Here is a 15771-nt window from a genome sequence, read left to right as displayed (position 1 = left end):
GGATTAAGCAGCGATATCAGATGGTGCAGTAATTATATTCTGTTTTTTAAATGGCTCACTCCCTTGTTTAAACTTCTGATGACAAGCGTTGCCAGACAAAACATTTTCGAGGGATCTCTTGGGATAACATTCATAGGCTGTCTCTTCTCATTTGAATAAACTGCTGTGAATGTAATTTCTGTCCACTAGATGGCAAAGAGGAGCAGAATTCATGGTTCCCTTTGATTTGGTCTTTGACCTGGGAATCATTATGTTTTATATTATTCCAACAGTAATGTTTTGGGATGCGAATAGTCAAGCAGGCGAAATAGTAACGTTATCCTGTAAAATAGGATTGTTTGTAGCAGGCTCGCTTATACTAATTGGGTTTCCGTAACAAATCAGACTCCTTGGAAAAAGGCCAAAGGCTTTTCATAATTGTATTGACAAGAAAATGAATATGATAAATGGTGTTCATTCAGTTCAGAAAAGATTTATAGTTTTTCCCTCTGGGCAGGGGATGAAGAGCAAATATGTGTAATAATAAAATAAACTGTTACAAAGTTGTTATTTGATCTCTCATAAGGCTATATTAAAATCGCCAAATATTTTAAAGGTATTTCTGGTGGTAAGGTATAGGCTTTTCTTGGCGTACTCTACCTAAAGAAAGGTGAATAAGGATATGGTACTAAAATTTCATGAATATGAAAGTCGTTCATTCTGCTTGGGATATTGATATGTCAAGCTGATTTGGCTTACGCGTTCAGAGTGTTGCTGGTTGTACATGTATGGAGGAAAAGGAGTAACTGGGCAAAGAATTAGAATGCAGACCCATTCATGGAAATTTCTTAGGAATCGAGTGATTTTGGTAAAAGGTTTCAAAAGAATGGGTAGAGCACGGTGCAGGATCCAGATAGCTCTGCACAATTTAATTATTTTGTGTTAAGTCCTCCTCAAAGTATACCTTTTAAAATTAATTTTAGTCTAATTCCCACTTGATCTACCTCAGGGGTCTCTGCGGCTCTCCAGATGTTCATGGACTACAATTCCCATCAGCCCCTGCCACCATGGCCAATTGGTGGGAATTGTAGTCCATGAACATCTGGAGAGCCGCAGACCCCTGATCTACCTTATCTGGATGTTTGTAGAATAAGGATTGAATTCAGACTAAGCTTGCGGTGTCCGAGGAGTCCTGTTTCCCACCGCAACCCTCCCCCCCTTGTGTTTTTTGTTAGGGTCTCTTATATCCTAAGAGCAGCATGTCATGGAGATCAGTTGCCAAAAGCAGGAAGCGGAAGGGAGGAAGGTTCTGATGCACTGTTGGGAAAATTTCATCCGGATCTAACCCTAAAGTTTTGCTGTAAAAAAACAAACCCAAACCTCTCAGCATAGTTTGTAATAAGAAACTTATTTCATTTATGGTTTCCAGAAACGTATCACACATTCAGTTTAGTGGTTCAGTGCCTTCAAAAATACAGGTGTATGATGTTACTACTACTACTACTACTACTACTACTACTTCTTCTTCTTCTTCTTCTTCTTCTTCTTCTTCTTCTTCTTCTTCTTCTTCTTCTTCTTCTTCTTCTTCTTCTTCTTCTTCTTCTTCTTCTTCTTCTTCTTCTTCTTCTTCTTCTTCTTCTTCTTCTTCTTCGAGAGCCAGCATGGTGTAGTGGTTAAGAGCCGGTGGATTCTAATCTGGAGAGGAGGGCTTGATTCCCCGCTCTGCCACTTGAGCTGTGGAGGCTTATCTGTTGAACCAGATGTGTTTCTGCACTCCTACATTCCTGCTGGGTGACCTTGGGCTAGTCATAGTTCTTTGGATCTCTCTCAGCCCCACCTACCTCACAATGTGTCTGTTGTGGGGAGAGTAAGGGAAAGGAGCTTGTAAGCCACCTTGAATCTCCTTACAGGAGAGAAAAGTAGGGTATAAATCCAAACTCCTCTTCTTCCCCTTGGTGAATTTCTAGGCACAGCCAATGCTCTTTTGAAAAATATTATCTGAACATTTGGATGAGTGTAAGGGAGTGGATGTGGTTTAATGAACAAAGGTTATGTCATTAGGTCATTGGTGGAGACTTGAAGTCTTGGCTTAAGAGTCGGAACAAGGCCTGGCAGAGTAAGGATAGTCAAGGGATCCTAGACACTTTGCAGGAATGGTTGCAAATGGGACTTGGAGCAGCATTGAACATATTGAGATGGGGTGTACATGTTGTCATGTTCTGGTGCTTGTAGGTTCCTTAAAAACTTGTCCACTCGGCAGAGGCTGGATGGACAGTTTCGATACCCTGAAAGCTCTGACGATCCCCTTGAATCAATGTCTTTGGGTAGTTTTTATAAAATAAAAAATAAAACAAGATCAGAAAATTTCTATGCTGTCTTTCCACCCAATCAGGGTTCACTCAGCAGTCAACGTAAAAAAATATCAAACAATTAAATAATTTAAAATACCATTTGAAAATTCAGTTAAGAACACATTACATTAAGTATGATATTTATTTGTTTGTTTGTTTGTAATAGCATAAAATAAACACTGGGCAGCCTAAGATTATGTTGCTAAGTTCTTCATTTTTCATTGGAGCAAGGCAGTAATATATCCAGAGTAAAATCAAAGTCACCTTTGGGCCTTTCCCCACTTACCTTAAACCCCGCGCTACTTGAGGAGAGTAGCGTGGGGTCCCCCGGCACTCCCCACGAGAGGGGCAGCGGACAAGCCTTGGCAGCCCGGCAGCTGCAGCTGTTCTAGCCCCCCCTCAGCGCATGCACGCGGCATCCCTGGCTGGCTCTTTCAAAGGAAGCAGCTTTTTACGATGAACCCGTTACCCAGAGCATTTGTGTGGGGATGCTGCCAGGCGCCGCGCCTGGGATGCAGCGTGCGCTGAGCAGCAAGGAAGCTTACACCCTTTGTTTTCTACCAATCAAGAGGCAGTGATGGTGCCCTTCTGCTCAAGGTTCCTTCCATCCCCCCCCCCCCCCAAGAAAAGAAATATGAACCCAAACCAGATGTTAGAAGCACGTGGCCATTTTGCCTGGATGAAATAACAGCATGAAAAAAACCAGAGAGGTTGTATCATTCTTTGTGGTTTCTTTGGACAAGAAAGTATATGAATACAGTAGTTACAGCCAACTTCATTAGAAATCAGTTGAGCATTGTGGGGTCATTGCTGTGCTAATATATGACCCTTTGTGCCCCCACCCAGAGGCATGGGGGGGGGAATGGTGCCCGGGACAACACCTGCTCTAGGCGACACACACACACACACCCCGGCGCCCCACTTACCTTAGCCAGTGGGAGCCTGCTGCGGGCCACCCCTTGGCCCGGCCCCACCAGGCTGCTCCTTCAGCTGACGGGGGATCCACAGGCTGAAGTAGCAGCCTGGCGGGGCAGGGCTGAGGGGAGGGGTGTGGGGGCGATTCTCTGCTCCCCCCACATGACCAGCTGGCATGCGCCTGGGGACATGTGACCCCAAATGTCCCCTGCCTGTGACACCCCCCCCCCACTCGTTGAGCTTGATTGAACACTTCCAGCCTTGATCTGGCTTCATGTCACCATGACAAGCGAATGACGACACCTTGTTGAATTGATGTTTACTTACTTCTCATGAGCTGCAATCTACGCTAGGAATAAACAGAGATTTGGAATGCTGGTATAGGCAAAAAAATAAGCTCCAATTTGCAAAGGTGCTGCATTCAGCCATCGGGGTAAATTGGAGTTTGATACAAACCAGAAAGTATTCAAGGATGCTCTGTGCACCTGAGGAAAATGACGGTGGGAGGAGCAAGAAATGAACACAAGCATATCAACAAATGATATTCATTCTCTGCTGCATTGTAATTGCAGCTGCTTGAGATGTCTGAATACAGTCCAGACCTGCAACTTCAAGTTGGCTCAGATATGGTATTATCTGGGCTTACAGGGCCCCAGAGAATGACCATTGCCAGGGATTACGAAGTGTTCACTCTAGAAAACGAGGTCCTCTGCGATATTTTGGTTAAGTTTGTGGATGAGGTATGCTGAGTTGAAAATTGTCAGGAAGGCGTTTTCCATAGCCCTGATTTTGTGAGAGTCCAGGGTCAAATTGTCTTGAAGAGTAGAGTCTGCATACGGACTCTGCATTGTTCTGAAGAATATAGTCTGCTATAGAGGAGCACAAAATATGAGAGCCTAAATCCAGGCAAGGATTGCTGCGTATAGGTTTAAGTGCTCCAGCATATTCACTGGGTCCTACAGCTTCACTGGCATAAGTCAAGGTGCTGAGTTTATCTTGAGAGCCAGCGTGGTGTAGTGGTTAAGAGCAGGTGCACTCTAATCTGGAGAACCAGGTTTGATTCCCTGCTCTGCTATTTGAGCTGTTGAGGCTTATTTGGTGAACCAGACCAGCTTGTACACTCCAGCACGCGCCAGCTTGGTGACCCTGGGTTAGTCACAGTTCTTTGGAGCTCTCTCAGCCCCACTCACCTCACAGAGAGTTTGTTGTGGGGGGCGGGGAAGGGAAAGGAGATTGTAAGCCCCTTTGAGTCTCCTTACAGGAGAGAAAGGGAGGTTATAAATCCAAACTACTACTCCTCCTCTTCTTTTTCTCCTCTTCCTCCTCCCCCTTTCCCTCTTCTTCTTCTTCTTCTTCTTCCTCTTCCTCCTCCTCCTCCTCTTCTTCTTCTTCTTCTTCTTCTTCTTCTTCTTCTTCTTCTTCTTCTTGATGCCTAATGAAAGCTGATTCTCATTTGACGCTTAGAACATGAGTGCAGGAACCTGAGTATATTTGCCCACTACATACTGTTCCCCGGCACTGTACTGGAATTCTAGCAATGCAAATTTACCTGTCATTCATAATCAAAGTTAGGTATATCTACTTTAGCCCTGTTTTAATGACTGATTCTTTGAGAGTATGAAGGCTAGGCAATTCAAATGGAGAAGCAGGGGTAATTCCTAATGGAAAGGTTCTGAGGGTAGCCATGTCTGTCTGCAGTAGAACAGCTAGATTTGAGTCCAGTAGCACCTCAGAGACCAAACAAGAGTCCTATATCCCTGTCAAAAGGTGGGAGGGGTGTGCCAGGGAAGGAACTCAGGATACAGAGGCACAAGGCACATTGTAATTTGCTAAATTAGAGCAGAAGAGAAATGCCCCTCCTGCCTGGAATATAAGGACTCGGAGATTTCCATTCCATCTCGTATCTGATGAAGGGAGCTTCGACTCTCAAAAGCTTCTACCCCGAAAATTTTGTTGGGTTTTAAGATGCAGCTGTTCCAGATGGAAAGGGGCTCAGTCAGTTCAAGACAAAACTAGGGTTGCTGGCGGCAGCAGCTGCGTTAACCATTTCAAAGTCTGAACAAGTTCCTAAATGTTGCCTCATCACACTGAATTTTTTATTTTGAAAGCGTTGATATAATTCGTTACCTGTTGGTGTTCCGCGTCCTTGATCATATACAAAAATGCTAATGTCTCAACATATGAGCCCTTCGGGGGTAGGGTGGTTTATCAAATTGAATTAATAATAATAATAACAATAATGATGATGATAATGATAATGATAATATATTTTTTCTCTGTAGGGGAATACTTTTGTCTTCCCTAACCAAATTATAAACTCAGGATGTTTGCTGTCTTGGATAATTGTATGGCCACTCCTACCAGAAACATTGGGGGGGGGGGGGATGGCACCTGGGGCAAAACCTGACACCCCCCCCCCCCCCCCAGCATCCCACCTCTACCTGGCTGTGTAGCCTGCTGCCAATGGGAGCCTCTTCAGCCTCGCTCCACTGCCAAAGGCCTGGGGCAGGGCTGAGGGATGTTCAGCAGTGGCCCTGCCAGGCTGTTCCTTTGGCTGGCAGAGGCTGCACCAGCTGAAGGAGCATCCTGGCAGAGCCAAAGGCAGGGTGTGTGGAGGAGTGATTCTCCGCCCCCCCCATGTGACCAGCTGGCATGCACCCAGAGACATGTGACCCCCACAGATCCCTGTGAGTGCTCCGCCTCTGACTCCTACTGCAGAGTCAATGTATCTGTCCTTCAGTGTTAGTTTAGCATATGCCATTCAAGTAAATAGTATGTCATTCTGGATCTTCCCCAGCCCCCTTTCCGTTTTTCGGTTTTGTGAGTTTCAGTGGAATGGGCATGGATACTGCAGTTCCCTCAATTAGAAGAGGTGTTGGGTGTTTAAACCATGGAGTGAATTCTGCCCGTTGTTCTTCTGGGAATGGGGCCCATGCTCAGGAAGTTTAGAAAAAGACCCTAATTTGAATGGTAGACCTTCGAGCAATGGTCCCTTAACAATTCCCTTTCTAATCCATCTGAGGAAGCTAAGCATCTTTGATTAATTACTTTTGGTGATATTAAGGGGAATCCTCAGAAATGGGTAGAGTGTGAGAGAGATCCATCCTGGCCTTTTAGGATAGGGCTGCACATTTCTGCAAAAATCTTCTTTAACCTGCGTTGTAAAAAGATACCCATCGTATCTTCCTATTCTTCAGAGAGCTATTGAACTGTGGTACCGAGAACCAGCATGTACGACTCCAATCTTAAAGCTCATGGTCGAGCTGATGCAAAACAGGTATAGTTCACCAAAGTGTTGACTTAACTGTCTTGATTGTTCTGTTATGGAACTAACTACATGTTGCGGTTGACTGGACACATAATTGTTTCTGGCAATATCAGTACTGGATGTAACCAAGAGTGATTTTTTTGCTAGTTTAGACTGATAAGGGTTATTTCCTTAAGAATTTTGACTTAGTCACGGTTGTTAATACACTGATGCAGTCCAGATTTCAGCACTGTAATGTACTGTGTAATGGGATGCTTTAGAAAAGCCCTTGGAAACTTTAACCTAAAAATGTCTGCCTTGTTGTTAACAGGTTGGCCAATTTGAACATAGTACACCTGTTCTGCTACAGCTTTTTTGCTTGCCATTTTCTGTTTAGGCCCTAGCTGTTGGCCTAAAAAACCCTGAACAGTTTGGGGCTGGGTACCTCAGGAGTGTCTTCTCTAGCGTGAATGCTCCTCTACACTAAGATAATCTGCAGAGAACCTATTCCGTATCCCACCACCATCAGAAATTCAGTAGAATGTGACATGTGATCGACCTTTCTTGGTGGTGGCTCCATGAGGCTTGTTTGGCATTGTCTATAATATTAATCTACTAAATGTTCACAAAATGTCTACGGTGCCATTTCATTTTAATCTGCTTCCTGCTGTTCCAGCTTGTCATATATGAAATGTTTTGACCTATTTTTAAGATTCTCTGCTATTGGCTGTTGTTATGGTTATATTGTAATTCTACTAAACCCTTCTGTAAACCACTTTGGGGGGTCCTTGAAAACTGTAATATGGAGTTTCTTTTGATGAGTTGTGTAAGGGTAATTTCTCCCTCTGGAAAATTTCTCCTGGGAAGAAATTTTAAAGTATTCCTGCAAACAAAAGTGTAAACCTTATACTTGGCCTTTTAAGAAGTAAGGCATTCTTTTATAGGAATTATTCAGACACTAATTCTGTTCTTTATGGATATTTTAATGCAATCTTTGAAGGGGGGGTTGATCCTTTTAGCATACACCTCTATTTTTCTCTTGTATTTTTGTCTTGAGGAAGGAAGGAAGTAATGTTTGAGATGATGTCATGGTTTCTGAACTCAAAATAAGGGAGACAGCTTTGAAGACGACGGTTGTGATCATAACTTCATGGTTGGGTATATCCAACAGAGTGCTAAGATAAGATATTGATGGAGAAATTTCTACCCCCTTTGGATGCTTGCATTTATTTTCTCTTTAAAGGAAAGCAGACTTAAAAAAATCTATCTAAAATGATTTTGACTATAGAGTTAACTAGTGATAAATATTACAAATTTGAAATTTGTTTTTTAAATAAAAGCCATGTCTTCGTCCGAAATCAATCCAGTCTTTATAAATGAAGCTCTGCATTTTGATCTCTTTGCTGTATCTTTAAATAGATTAATTTTCAGTATATATATAATAATTTCCCCCTTCCCCTCAGTATTATGAGTGTCCAAGATTAACAATGCTTAAATACACTTCTTTTGGTGGTAATAAGGCTTTAAAGGAGAGAATTTAAGGAAATGTACGCAGTCAGTAGTAAATGGAATCAAAGAGGAACAATTAAAATAAATCTCCAAAGAGGTGGGAGTTCACAGAACTGCTTAGCATATTCATTGTGTTCATCTGCCTATTGGTATTCAGAAAGTCTGTGTTGTTCCCTTTAGAGAACATCATCTGGGATGGGTTTGCTTTTTCTTGTGTGGTGTGTCGCATTAGGTTTTACAGGTTAAAATGCATAATACAATACACTTTGACATGGTTAAAATATGTTACAGAGTATCAAATTGTGCTTGATGATAAACAAGAGGTTTTGCTTTCATCTTTGCCATCTGCAAGTCACATCTGACTCAGGGCGACCTCATATGGTTTTCAAAGCAAGACATGTTTAGATGTGGTTTGCCATTGCCTGCCTCTGCATTAACTGAGAGAGTTCTGAGACAACTGTGACTGGCCCAAGGTCACCTAACAGGCTTCATGTGGAGGAGTGGGGAATCAAACTCAGTTTTCCAGATTAAGAGTCTGCTGCTCTTAATGACTACACACCATTCTGGCTCTTCAAATTAGAGTGGTACATTCTTTTGGTGGGAGAGAATGTGTCTCACAGTGTTAATATAGAGTTGGCAGGCGAGAATTTTACCACTGAACCACCAATAAATATTTGATAATTGTCCAGTGCATCCTGGAAGATCCTGGTTCCATTTTGGGAATTCACAAGACTTTTGTCCATTCAAATAAATGGAGCACTTTCATTCACTCATATCCAACAAAATGAATGATCTGCAATAATAAAAAACATGGCCTGGGCCTTCTCCCCCTACGCTAAACTTTTATGATAAATGTATTTATTTTTTCACTTCCCTGGTAAATTGCCCAGTTTAAAACCATTGGTCAGGGAATACGTAAGATAATATAAGAAATCCCCTTGCAATAAAATTGGTGCCTTTTTGGAGGGAGGGGGAAACGTCTGTCAAGACACTGGGGGATACACTGCCATAAGCTAATGTTCCCACTGTAGCCTGCCATTCATAATTTACCCTACAGACATCCCCTCCCAGCCTGTTGATAACTGTAATGGCTGCTGGAAGTGGGAAGGCAAGGAAAATGGCCGATACTCAATTTGGAGCCAAAAAACCCACACCAATCTGGGCTGGCACGCCTGCTGGGGGTTTGATTCCCCCATCTGACACATGCAGCCTGCTGGGTGACCTTGGGCTAGTCACAGTTCTCTCAGAATTCTCTCAGCTCCACCTACAAGGGGGATTTCCCCACTGACAGAGTTGAACTAGTTTCTACCTAGGTTCGCCTCAGTGAATCCCCACTGCCACCAAGCTCAACATTGTTTGGTCTCAGTTCCCCCCCCCCTCAGAACTGTGACATCACCTTTGTCAAGCAGATTAATGAACTGGCACACCTTTTTCTGCCGGAACAAAGGTCACATGCCGCTCTGAAGCTTCGCAGTGGGGAAGCATCGAAAGCGACTACCTCATCCTGTTCAACCAATCATGAGCCGCTTTTGTGGCATGTGCAGAACGGGAGAGTCGTGGCAGGCAGAAAGCGCATGTAACTGTAAACTGTAAAAAAAAAAGAACGCTCCCGTTTCCCGCCGTAACACAAGTGCCAATCACGATCGAGGAGCGAAACAGGCACCAAGATGATAGCCCGCTGCCATCATAGCTCGGTTCCAGGGGGCCAACTCAGTTGCTGTGGGAACAGCCTGGAATCGCCCTCCACTGAAGGGAACCGAGTCGACCTTAGCTCCCTTCTGTAGTGGGGAAAGCCCCAAGGTATCTGTTGGGGAGAGGAAGGGAAGGTGATTGTAAGCCACTTTGAGATTCCTTAAAGGAAGAGAAAAGTGTGGTATAAAAACCAACTCTTTCTGCTTCTTCACACAAACTAATATCCACATGAATATGCCACGTGGAAAGGTGTTTGGGTGAAGGAGCTCCCTGAATGGTTCTCTTAGCCCAGGGGTAGGGAACCTGCAGCTCTCCAGATGTTCAGGAACTACAATTCCCATCAGCCTCTGTCAGCATGGCCAATTGTGGCCATGAAACGATGGTAGGTCTCGCCTGGTATGCTGGAAATTCACGTACCCTATTACCTAAACATCAAGCCATTAACAGCTTGACTGGAACCAGCCAGACTGAGAGGGAGCTTTCGCCTTCAAATGGCTTCCCCGTGATGCAGGATCCATGCAGATGCATTAGAAGCAGTCGTGTGAGGTCCTGCTCATATATTTCAGACCTGATGAGGCTGTTTTCTGTCATTAAAGCTGTGTCACTGTTAAGTGTGCGTTTAACAAATAGAACTGCCTTTTCATCATTCCATCAACGCCGTGTACTTCAAAATAACTGCAGTGTTAGTGGAGATCTACAGTCTATCATTTTTCCTGTCATGATCTGGAATGACACTTCCTTTATGTAAATTGAGGGAATGGCTATTAGAATAGACTGTGCGCACTCCTGTTTGCCCTGCCTCAAAAGAGCTACGCAAGAGCTGGAAAAGGGGCAACTGAAATCATGAACAGAGTGGAGGATCTTCCTTAACAAGATGTTCTCCACATGTGGACAGACTTTTGAGGCGTCCACCTGGCCGATTTCCCCATAGTTTCCCAACCCCAGTCTCCTCCCCCCATCAACCTTCAGTGTTCATTTTTTTAAAAATTCTCTAGCCCCTTGGAAGTATAAGAGGAAAGGCAACAAAAAGGTCTGGAACAGTTTTGAAAATGAAAGCTGGGAATTGACGAAACCTGATGCACAGGTAGTTATAGTGCTGCTATGATAATGATACTCAATTGTCAATTTTTAAGAAAAATCAGAACCTTTCTGCGGCGGAAGAAGAAACGGTTGCCGTGGGGACAGGGGCAGGTAAAATGGCTGCCGCGTGGGAGGGACCAGGAGAATCCAACACCCACACATTCACAACAGCTATATAGACTTTGCTTTGATCTTTCCCAAAATGTTTCGGAAAAGTGAGTTTGAGAAAGCATGGAGAAATGCTTGGATACTCCAGAAGGTACATAAATATACCATGATGCTGTAGGGTTCAATGGCCAGCAGACCTGGAGCAACCCATGTACTGTGAATATTAACTTTCATTAGAAAACGTTCAAGAAAGAAAAGATTGAAACACTCAGGGCTTTTTAATTTAGTTTAAAAAAAACTTAAGGCCCATTATAAATGTTTATAAAATTGTATTGTCGAAGGCTTTGTATTGTATTGTCGAAAATCCTCTGAAGATGCCAGCCACAGATGCAGGCGAAATGTGAGGAGAGAATGCTGCTAGAACACGGCCATACAGCCCGGAAACCACACAGCACCCCAGTTTATAAAATTGTCAATGGTATATGAAGTGGAGAGAGCAATTTTTTTCTCATAATATTAGAGCTCATTGCCCACTCAAGTTGATTGGCAGTCGGTTTGGGTGAGGCACACAAAAAAACGCTCTTTGGCATAAGAGATGGAATCCAATACCCCTATTTGTGGTTGTGGACCTTGGCATAGATGACTTTAACAAAGGATTAGACAACTTTATGAATAACAGGTCAATCAGCAGTTATTATTTATGATAGCGAAATGGAACCGCTGTGATCAAGGGCAGTATATCTCTGAGAAGAATGCTGGAGACGAGAAGTGGAGAATTGTTGTTGCCTACTCTGGAAGAGAGGAGAATGACGTGAGCCACTTTGGTTCATCACCGGGGAGCAGGTGGTGTGTCAGTAAATCTTAGAAATAACAACGCATTCTTGTTCGAAACAGTAAGAGGTTTATTAACAAAATGTTCATTAATTAATTTAAAACAAATGACACGTCTTTATTCACAACATTCTTTGCTGACAGAAGAATCGCTATCAGTTTCTGATCCCAAAGGGATCTTTAGTGAGGATGTTTCATTCTCTTCCTGGAGAAAGTCGAGATCCCAGAAATGGTTCTCCTTGCTGATCTCATGCTGCATGAAACTGCTCCACATCTGTGATGTCACTGCATGTACTCCTTCCTTGAAGCCCTGAACCACCCGGAGCATCTGGGGCTGCCTCTGGACCAGCCAGGGAAGTCCTGACCCACGACGCTGAAAGCTGTCCTGGCCGAACCTTTCGAGTATGGAGAAAAATAAAGCAATATTCCTACCTTCAGATGATAATTGTGGGGCTGGATTTGAAATTCCTGCTTCTGCCTCGTCGGCCATTGCACTGCTGTTTTGTTTATGGAGGGGGAGTGTCTCCAAGTGAAAAGAGGCAAGTTTTCAGCAGTGCTTGTGTCACGATGACCAGGAATGGGGGCGGGGGGGGGGGGGTGTCCAATCCTGCTTCTCAATTCTGGGTTCTTTTCTCCAGATACTCCAAACCGCTGAGTTCTCAAAGATTTGTATTGTAAAACAGAAAACAAAAACAAAAACCAGATTTCTCTTGCAAAGATTTCTCAGCCAAGCATGTTCCAATTATGTTTCTGTTCAGACCTCAAGCTAAGAGACTCTTCCTCCAGCTCGGTCCATGGTGGAATACCTTTCTTTGTTTCCCTTTGCTTCCCAGGTAACTTCCGTTACCTGACATGTGCTTCTAAATTAATCCTTTGATCCAAACCATTTGGCTTTCCAGTTTGGTTTCATTGAAGATCAAAGGTCTTAACAGGCTGGCATGACTTCCTTGTTCCTGTAACCTGAACAATTTCATCCCATCTTGTTTATGGTGATAAAAATGCTCTTAAAGAAATCCCAAGTTTAATAGCGCCAAAGGATATTTTTAAGGAAAGCTGCACATAGAAGTTAATGCTTATTTTGATTTTTTGGCTTCTTTCTCCAGTAGGCCTCCTATCATTCCTGTGCACAGCGTAGGATCACACTCTCATCTTTATCCTGAACAGCGTATAGTAAGCTTCCTGTAGGTATCTGATTGGCCTCTGATATCATTCACAAAATGTTGAACTAAATGGACTTGATCTGATCCCCCAGGACAGTTCTTTATTATCTTTCAAATTAGCAAACATAAAACTGTTTTTCATTGGACAATGTGAATGTGCATACATCACTGTTCGATTCTTTCCTCCCCAGATCACAGCGTTTAAATTTTGATGTGTCATCTCCTAATGGAATTCTCCTCTTCCGGGAGGCTAGTAAGATGATTTGCACTTATGGTGAGTATCTGTTGATGTTTTATTTCTTTGACTGCTTAGAAAGTAAAGGCATGCCTCTTTTTAATTAAAAAGGATTTGGCTTCCAAAGATATTGGTATTTACAACTCTTACTGTGAGAATTGTGGCTTTAGAATACCTCTGGAAAACAGATTATGTAAATAGGTTGTTAGTATGCAGGGATTTTTAAATGTTCATTGAGTTAGTAGTGGATCTCAAAAGTGTAAAATCTAGCTTGAATTTCTTGAAGCAAAGTTTGCATAAATGTTTTTTTTAAAAAATTGATAGGCTTAAAGTTGTAGAAGTAATGGGGAGGTAATTAAGTTGGATCCAAGGATACATCAATGGAAGTCGCATTAGATCTTCCCTGCTTTTCCCTCCCCTCAAGTGGATTTCCTGGTGCAAACTGTGAGACCTTTCCTGGGGGATGGGGATGGGAATGCTTGGATTTTGCTGACCTTTCTCCCAGCCGCGTAGTTTTGCGTTCCCACGTCGGTCCTGTGATCCCCAGGAACAACTTTCTGAGGGCCAGAAGGAATATCTTCGAGGAAACTGAGTAAGATCCATAATACTTGCACAAGTGGATCACTGGATTAAATTCTTATTAGGTCCTAAGTCCAAATGATTTTTGAAACTAATTTGTACATTAAACCAAGCTTGGGTTGATCTGGTTTCTCATCTGGTTTCCGTCATTGCTTGTGTTCTTCAGGTGAACTCTTTAATTGCCATTTACGATGCAGACTTTTTGAAAACTTTGTGACCACAAACTCCAGTGGTTGCACAGTCATCTAACTTGACTCAGCTACCTGAGTCTCCAAGGACATCCAGTTTGTTGGAATTAAGTCCAATAAGTACGATTAACAGATCTCTGAAGACTGTTTTGGCCACAGAAGGGCTATGTTAGCAAGTGATACCTGTGAGAAAAAAGAACTCCCTTTTGAGTATTAAAGAACCCCAAGATCACCAGGCACGACAACGAATACCTAGCTGCAGATCAGGATGACAAATTAATTGAGAGAATTGAGCTGCTGTAAGCATTTGACTGCAGAGAAGGTTGCCATCCTTCAGGCAAATCCTGGAGATCTTCCATTATTACAGCTGATTTCCAGACCATAGAGATCAGTTCCGCTGGGGAAAATGACTGAGTAGCCTCTGTGGCAATGTGGATTCCCCCGCCCCCAACCCCATCCTCCCCAAGTCCCACCCCATAAATCTTTCCGAGTACGACTTCACCAACTGAAATGACAACCCTACCACTCGCAGAGAAAGGAGGTCCACTGAGTGAAGTAGCTTGCATGTCTTAACTTCCAGAGGTGGGATCCAGCAGGTTCTCACAGGTTCCCGAGAGTAGGTTACTAATTATTTGTGTGTGCCAGAGGGGGTTACTAATTGGTGATTTTGCCACGTGATTTTTGCCTTAGTTACGCCCCTCCTCTCAGCAGTAGCATGCAGAACTTGAAGCAGTCTAGCAGGAGGTGCACCAGCATGCGTGGCAGCCTGCGCCTGCATGTATTCGTTTCCTGCCCAAGGACCGGCGCAGCGGCTGCGTCCTTGCCACAGCCCCTAACTAACCAGGAATGCCACGATACGCCCGTATTGCCCATCCCCATTGGCTTCTACATACAGTTTGAATCCCACTACCATGGGAACCTGTTACTAAAATTTTTGGATCCCACCACTGTTAACTTCTGCTTCTTTAGACTTCTACAGTGTGAAAGTTTAAAGGGAGGCCTAGACCTTTCAAAATAAACCCAGTTAAAAACGCACCACCGTCTAATGCCACTACAATATATGATGGTAAAAAGTCAGTTTGGGTGGCACATCACATTTATGGTGGACTGCCTACTGGGCAGAAGCGATGGGTGTATATTTAGAGCAAAGAGGTTTGAACTGTCAGGGGACCATTTCTTCCGTCGATTCCAAAGTGGCTGACCTGCAGAAAGAGGAACAGTCCAGGAGGTACTTAGCTGGAATGTATACAGATATTTCCTACTATGTTTTCTGTTTCTCACTGTGAGCTTGTCCAGTGCCCCGTCTTCCCAATTCATTTGTTCATTGTACAGTGCCCGTGCATGTCTGAGACTAAGCCAGGCATATCTTTTAGCAGTAATGGATCTATCAAATGTTGTTATGTATAGTAGAAAGGGGAAAAAATGGTGGCTGTTTTGTCCCACACAGAGAGAACCCACGTGGGAAACTGAGAGGCACTCGAATGCCATCTCAGGAGGTAACCTCAAATGTCCCATAATGACAAACTATGGTTTCTTGCGCAAAGGAGCCTTTCATTAATTTCCCTGTGGGGGGTAGGGGAGCACTGGAGGCCTAGAGCCCACTAGGCTCATTCATGTAGCAACAAACAAGTATTCGAATGAAGTAATTTAATGAAAAACCAAACTTGTGTGTGAGAGAGAGAGACATCACTCACATTTTGTCATGTCATTCACACTTTTTGTTATCCTGCATCATACTGACTCATTTTGATTTATGCTTTATTAAAATATTTTTATCCTTCTTCCTTTGTCCCAACACAAGTTAGGACCCAAGACGAGTAAATGAACCAAGTAACTGAAACGAGCAATTAGGACAGATAAATAAGCCAGACTTCTTTGACACAACCCATCAGGACTT

General features: G+C 43.3%; 1 protein-coding gene across 4 annotated transcripts in view; it reads left to right on the top strand.

Annotated features, from left to right (window-relative positions):
- Positions 1 to 15771, top strand: part of RANBP17 (RAN binding protein 17) — a 265770-nt gene that overhangs the window by 184576 nt on the left and 65423 nt on the right. For 3 of the 4 annotated variants that reach the window (XM_048500098.1, XM_048500108.1, XM_048500125.1), the window contains exons 21-22: positions 6415 to 6522; positions 13064 to 13146. In XM_048500098.1, the coding sequence (XP_048356055.1) occupies positions 6415 to 6522; positions 13064 to 13146 (191 nt within the window). The remainder of the gene's footprint in view (positions 1 to 6414; positions 6523 to 13063; positions 13147 to 15771) is intronic. The other variant, XM_048500116.1, reaches the window with a different exon arrangement.

This window comes from Sphaerodactylus townsendi, linkage group LG01 (genome assembly GCF_021028975.2).
Source record: "Sphaerodactylus townsendi isolate TG3544 linkage group LG01, MPM_Stown_v2.3, whole genome shotgun sequence".
Lineage (NCBI taxonomy): Eukaryota > Metazoa > Chordata > Lepidosauria > Squamata > Sphaerodactylidae > Sphaerodactylus > Sphaerodactylus townsendi.
Note: the sequence above shows the minus strand (reverse complement) of the source record. Positions and strands in the feature narration are given on the sequence as shown.